Source organism: Rhincodon typus, chromosome 26 (assembly GCF_021869965.1).
Source record: "Rhincodon typus isolate 14 chromosome 26, sRhiTyp1.1, whole genome shotgun sequence".
NCBI classification, from domain to species: domain Eukaryota; kingdom Metazoa; phylum Chordata; class Chondrichthyes; order Orectolobiformes; family Rhincodontidae; genus Rhincodon; species Rhincodon typus.
Window position 1 is genome coordinate 22468053 of NC_063357.1, and position 7199 is coordinate 22475251.

General features: G+C 42.8%; 1 protein-coding gene across 1 annotated transcript in view; it reads right to left on the reverse strand.

Annotated features, from left to right (window-relative positions):
* Nucleotides 1-6935, reverse strand: part of tlcd2 (TLC domain containing 2) — a 62757-nt gene extending 55822 nt beyond the window's left edge. The window contains exons 1-3 of the mRNA XM_048612616.1: nucleotides 6782-6935; nucleotides 6175-6696; nucleotides 5831-5913 (exon numbers count right to left, since the gene is read on the reverse strand). Of these exons, the coding sequence (XP_048468573.1) occupies nucleotides 5831-5913; nucleotides 6175-6359 (268 nt within the window). The 5' untranslated portion in view covers nucleotides 6360-6696; nucleotides 6782-6935. The remainder of the gene's footprint in view (nucleotides 1-5830; nucleotides 5914-6174; nucleotides 6697-6781) is intronic.
* Between the last annotated feature and the right edge of the window lie 264 nt (nucleotides 6936-7199).

Here is a 7199-nt window from a genome sequence, read left to right on the forward strand (position 1 = left end):
GTGGGGATAAATGAGTGCTATTCTAGCTGGCAGTCATTGACTAGTGGTGTGCCTCAGGGATCGGTGTTGGGACCGCAATTATTTACAATTAAATAGATGATTTGGAGTTGGGGACCACGTGTAGGGTGTCAAAGTTTGCAGATGACACTAAGATAAGTGGCAGAGCAAAGTGTGCAGAGGAAAGTGAAACTTTGCAGAGGAACATAGATACATTGAGTGAGTGGGCAAAGGTCTGGCAGATGGAATACAATGTAAATAAACATGAAGTCATACATTTTGGTAGGAGTAATAGTAAAAAGGATTATTACTTGAATGGTAAAAAGTTGCAGCACGCTGCTATGCAGACGGACCTGGGTGTCCTTGTGCATGAATCACAGAAGGTAGGTCTGCAGTACAACAAGTAATTAGGAAGGCAAATGGAATTTTGTCCTTCATTGCTAAAGGGATTGAGATTAAAAGCAGAGAGGTTATGTTGCAGCTGTACAAGGTGCTGGTGAGGCCACACCTGGAGTACTGTGTGCAGTTTTGGTCTCCTTACTTGAGAAAGGATGTACTGGCACTGGAGGGGGTGCAAAGGAGGTTCACTAGGTTTATTCCGGAGTTGAGGGGGTTGGCTTATGAGGAGAGACTGAGTAGATTGGGATTATATTCATTGGAATTCAGAAGATTGAGGGGGGGGGGATCTTATAGAAACATATAAAACTATGAAGGGAATAGATAAGATAGAAGTAGAGAGGATGTTTCCACTAGCAGATGAAGCTAGGACAAGAGGGCATAGCCTCAAGATTAGAGGGAGCAGATTTAGGACTGAATTGAGAAGGAACTTCTTCACCCAGAGGGTTGTTAATCTATGGAATTTCTTGCCCAGTGAAGTAGTTGACGCTACTTCAGTAAATGTTTTTAAAAGAGAAGGTAGATATTTTTTTGAACAATAAAGGAATTAAGGGATACGGTGAGAAAGCAGGTAAGTGGATCTGAGTCCACGAAAAGATCAGCCATGATCTTATTGAATGGCGGAGCAGGCTTGAAGGGCCGGACGGCCTACTCCTAGTTCTTATTTACTGTGTTCTAGCCAGGACATCCCTGGACACTATAGGGCAATTTAGCATGGTCAATCCACCTAACCTGCACATCTTTGGACTGTGGGAGAAATCCAAAACACCCAGAGGAAACCCTTGCAGACATGGGCAGAATGTGCAAACTCCACACAGTTACCCAAGGCTGGAATCGAACTGTGAGGCAGCAGTGCTAACCACTGTGCCATATCTGTGTAAAATGTAACTTTTAAAGTAAAAATTGTGTCAAAATAAAGCTGTCAGTGCAAGAGAATCTAGTGACATCCAGTTGAAGTTTGTTTAAAAGGCGGCATGCACCAGTCAGCATTCTGCACTTGTGTGGGAGCCTAGCTATTTTCATTGTTTAACTCTACTGCAGAACAGCAGGCAGTAGGAGAATGCATCTGCAGTTCTTACCATCTCTAGGAGAATGAAAGCTTGCATGAAGTCCATGACTGGGGTGTGTATGGAATCGTGTCACAGGAAAAGTGGAAGAGGGAGGGACTGGGGAGCACACATGTTGTGATGTGCAAAGTGGGGAGGGATTGTGGGAACAGTGAATCAAGGGAAGAAAGTAAGTGGCCTAAAGAGCAGCATCAGTACTGTACAAATGTGTGCAGATCTTAGATTGCTGTCCAATGCCAGGGTTTTGAATTCACCTACATTTCCAACATCCTCACTGATAGTGATCTCAGACACTCTTATAAAATGCAAATATTGGAACTGCATTTCAGCCTGCAAGTCCAATCATGTCCCAAAGAGTTGCAAGTACAACAACATTGGACAGTGACCGAACATTCATTAAAAACTGAAGAAGAAAAAAACTCAACATGGGTAGTCAATCCTTACTGCATTCAGGGAATTTTGGAATTGTATTTCTTCAAAAGAAAAAGAACGTTCTAAACTTAGCAGGTCTGCCAGCATCTGCAGTGAAAAAAAAAAAAAAAGAGTTAACACTGAGGCTAAGATTAATCTTATTCAGAAGTGATTCAGTTCCAAAGAAGAGTCATACTGGACTCGAAACATTAATTCGCTCTCCATGAATGCTGCCAGACCTATTTGCTAAATTTTCCCAGCATTTTCTGTTGTGTTTTATTTCAGATCTCCAGCAGTAATTTGTTTTTATTCCAGAACATTCTGAATCATGATACTATTTATCAAACGTTTTCAACCCCAACTGGAAATGAAGAGCTCTATTTAACCAAACACCAAAGCTAGCAAAATCAAGTACACAAACTTGCAAGGATTTATTGCCTATCCCTGACTGCCCTCAAGGTGGTGATGAGAAGCCTTTTTGAACTGCTACAGTCTACTTGGTGTAGGCAGACCCATAATGCTGTTCAGGGATGTCCCAGGATTTTGACCTAGCGACACTGAAGGAACAGTGATATATTTCGAGGTCAGGATGGTGTGTGGCTCAGAGGGGAACTTGGGTGGTTTTCCCATATATCTGCATCCTTCTCGATGGTAGTGGTAGAAGACTTGGTGAATTTTTGCAGTACCTCTTTTAGATGGTACACATTGCTACTACTGAGAGTCAATGGTGGAGGGTATGAATATTTGTGGATGTGATGCCAATCGCCACATCTTGGATGGTGTCAAGCTTCGAGTGCTACAATAAAAGAAATGTCCCCAACTCACCTCTAACTAAAGTGTCAACCATGATGCATGCCAATATCTTTAGCACTCTGACCAAGTTAATCAAAAAAAAATTCTGATTGTATGCACAAATGAGTGAAATCAGTGTAATGTGGAAATTTGAGCAAAATTTCATTTTAAAAAGACCCATATCGGCTTCATGCTCGAGACTTCTGTTAATGACAATGGAGTTCAGCAGGAACAGTTTGGTCAAAATACAGAGCCTTCCTCTTTAAGCAGGTGACTTTTTCATAGCCTACTCATAGCTGACAGTGGGTTTCACCACTGGAGAATATTCCCAGTGTGTTTTTGTACATGTCTCCCTTGCACTCTGCTGACACTAAATTTTAATTGCAATCACATGGGAACTGGGAATTGGAGCGGCATGGTCGCTTAGCGGTTAGCTCTGCTGCCTCACAGTGCCAGGGACCCAGGTTTGATTCTCCCCCTCCCCAGCGACTGTCTGTGTGGCGTTTGCCCATTCTCTGCGTGGGTTTCCTCCGGTTGTTCCGGTTTCCTCCCACAGTCCAAAGATATGCAGGTTAGGTGGATTGGCCATGCTAAATTGCCCATAGGTGTTCAGGGATATGTAGATTAGGTGGTTTATGGGTGATGGGTCTGGGTGGGATGCTGCGAAACGCGGTGTGGAGTTGTTGGGCCGAAGGGCCTGTTCCCACACTGTAGGGATTCCATGATTCTACGAATAAGCAAGATGTTAGAGGAACCACTCACTTCCGGTTACACCCTACCCTGTGTCATAAAGCTCTTAACTTGGAGGCAATATTAGGGACAGAAGTGTATTGAAGCAAAAAGGATTGTCAGACATTTGTAAAAGGTGGTCGACCTTTCTGTTAATTTTGTACTGTGGGTAACTCGCTCATGCCAAAGATTTGCCCTACACCTGGACTGCAGGTGTCTCTTGCTACAAATACGCAGGAAATACCATAGACATCTGTGGGAGGTGGCATGCAACAAGTGAATCATTCAGATACAAACATTCATGACATCTTAATGAAGAATGTGGGTGACAAACCCCAGCTACATTCAGGGAATTTTTGGAATTGCTCAATTTATTTAAAAAGTGAACACAACATTCTGACATTGAGATACATTTCAGCAATGGTGAAAATTTTGAAAACCCCAGCTGGAAATGAAGTGGTTAGTTTAAGAACAAAAACTAACATCTTACATAGAAACTGGGGGAGTAGACCATTCAACATCTTCTTTCTCAATGTCATTTTCCTGTTTCTCCCCATACCCTTTAATGCCTTTAAAACCTAAACACTAATCTCTCTATTGAAGATATTCAGCGGCACGGCATCCACAGCCTCTAATGGTAGAGAATTCCACAGGTTCACAACTCTGAGTGAGGAAGAATTTCTCATCTCAGTCTTAAATGTGTCATCTGATTCTATACTCCCCAAACAAGGCAAACATACACCCTGCCCATTGTTTGTCCAGCTGTGCTGGAATTTTACGTCCGAATCAGATTTCTCTCATCCTTCTAAACTGTAGTGAACGCAAGCCCCGTTAAACTGATCTCTCCTCATTAGGTCAGTCCTCCCATCCCCTGGTAACACCCTAGTTAATCTCTGCAGCACTCCCTCTATAGCAGATATAATACTTCTTAGGTAGAGAGACCAAAGCTGCATGCAATACTCCAGCTTTGGTCTGGCCAGCGCCCTGTACAACTGTAGCAAGATATCCCTACTTTTGAAATCCAATCCTCTTGCAATGAAGGCCAAGATACCATATGCCTTCCAAACTGTTTTGCTGCACATGCACTTTCATCAACTGGTGTATAAGGAGACAGTTTCCTTTGTACCTCCACACTTCCCAATATATCACCATGCAACTCTGATTCTTTGTTTAATGTCTTTCCAATGTGTTTCTAAGACTGTTTGGGGTGGATGTGCTATACATAACTCCCAACATTTTCTATTCCTTCGTGTTCCTCATCTCCATCCATACAGAGTCCACATCACGATTTTGAGCCAATGTCTGCTATTGCCTTGATTTATTCCTTGAATAACAATGTTACTCCACCTCCTTTCCTTTTTTGTCTGTCCTTATAAAATGACTAGCCCTTGGTCATCCTGCAGATACGTCTCTTGCAATCGCAACAGGAGAGCTTCTATTTGTGCTGCTAATTCATCTACCTTATTGTGAATGCTCCACATATTAAGTCACAAAGTCTTTAGACTAGTCTTTTTAACCTTAGTTATCTTAGCTTTATTTTGTATGTTGGCCCCATTTGTTTCTCACCCTCTCTTTTCTACTTTTTGTTGCATACCTTTCTGTCTTTGGTTTGTGTTCTTGTTTCACTCTCACATCTATCTTTCTCTTCAGGTTCCCATCCCTTTGCCATTCTAATTTAAACCCTGCTGACCAGGCCTAGCAGCCCCACCCCAAAAGGGCATTGGTCCTGGTCCTGGTTGTACGAGTTCCACTAACTGTTCCTAAAGTCCCAAGAATCCGTTTTCTTCAGCCAAGCATATCCCATTATTTTCACTCACTCTAGCACATGGCACTGATAGCAAACCAGAGATTACTACCTTTGAGGTATTTTTAAAAAAATCTTTACACTCTAGCTCCTAATATTAAGTCCTAATTTAAACTAAACTATTTCCAGTAGTTTAAGATTCTAAAACCAGAGGGAATAGTCTAAAATTAGAGACAGGCCACTTTAGAAAGCTCTTTTACATGCAGAGTAGTGGAGGTTTGGAACTCTCTTCCTCAAATGAGAGTCGATGCTAATTCAATTGTTAAACTTAGGCAATATTTTATTAAAGCAAACGTACATGGGCCCCAGGCAGAGACATCGAATTGGGTCACAGATTAGCCATGATCCTATTGAATGGCAAAGCAGGCTAGAAAGACAGAAACGACCATTGTTCTTGTGTTCCTTAATTTTAATTTTACGAGCTAACAGTGCACATGCTCAAAACCCTCCCAACTAATATCTCAGCGAGTGAAATCACATGGTAGTTGTATAACGTGATGACAATTGTCTGCTGTTTCAATTTAATGGGGCGTAACTCGTTGTGTAAGTGCAAGAACTTAATGACATCAGTTAAATAAGAGGAAGCCCTGCCACAATCCTTATCCCCTTAATCCCTGCCCGAGTTCGGACTCACCTATAGAAAAGGCTATCAGACCGTGAGAGGACGGGGAATGTGTACCGATCAGATCCTCAGCCATCTGCGGCTGGAAATAAAAGCTGAAAAAAAAAAGTCAGAGTCAGAATTCACCGTATTTATTGGTGGAATTAGGCTTTGCGTTCAGCCAAATGGAAAAAGAAAGTTACACAACAGCCTACTACCAATATCCAGCTCTGCACCACAGTGTTATGAAAGATGGTTTTCCGTGAACACCGACTTCCAAAACAAAAAAAACTTAAGTCATCGATCAAAATCTAAAATTTACAACGAGGCAAGAAATTGTGGAGTTTCAAATTTGAGACATTTAGTTTGACGCTTACCACAGGATAGCCCAGATGCCTGTCACCATACTGTGAACCATAGAGGTGCAAATGTTTCTCCATTTCCAGGTGTTCCTCAGGGCAGATTCTGGAATCGGGAGATATCCCAGACCTCGATTGATCAGTCTGAAACCCCCAAAAGAGAGCCCTACAATGAAAACTCCGGGATTCCACTCTGTAGTCATGCTACACGCAGCTTGTCCCAGCTAAAGTAAAAACTGGACAATTTTATCGTTTTGACTTGTCTTGCTTGAAGTTGCTCCGAGTGTGACAGAGTCTGTGCAAGTCCATTCCCCAAGGCTCATAAAAAGGGGGTTAAGAAAAAGCCGTCAGCTTTGCCCACCAATCTTCAAGAAGCTTCACCACCGAAGTACTCCCCGCTCACGGAGTGCGTACATTGGGCGGATCAGGAGGTCCGAGAATAGGTCACACTGTTAGGTCCCCACCCACGAGCTGTGTGTCACGCTCACATAAACAGAGATTAAACGTAGCTGCCGCTAAGCATCAATCATCTTGGCATTTCTGAAACAACAACACCAGACACGGAAATGAATGGTTAAGATTTACATGCTCTTACACTGGCTTCTCACTTCGAACTGTTGCCTACCCGAGGGCCTACGCTGGATCCGCATTTTTTTTTGCGCCACCCGAGATGAGAACAGGATCCTCCCAATTGTGTGAGCCAAAGAGCAATCCCGCCCGGTGCCTCAGCGCTTCCCCACTCGCCGTTAAGCATCAACTTTATACACCCTTTCAGCTGAGCTCTCAATAAACTGTTGCTCTCGTTAAATGTTACACTGACACCTGGTGACAACAGAGAGTTAGTCAATTCTTTGGTTCCACTGTACTTCTACTGCTGCTCCCAATTTATGCTGCAATTTTTAGAATTTAACGAAATATTCATGACAGATGCGGTAACTTGCAGAGCAACGGAATGGAGGACTCAACTTACACTCGGTGAATTCCTGGTAACACAGCAAGCTGAGACTCGACTTAGTTTGTAGGAGCAACTTACTGCAGATGCT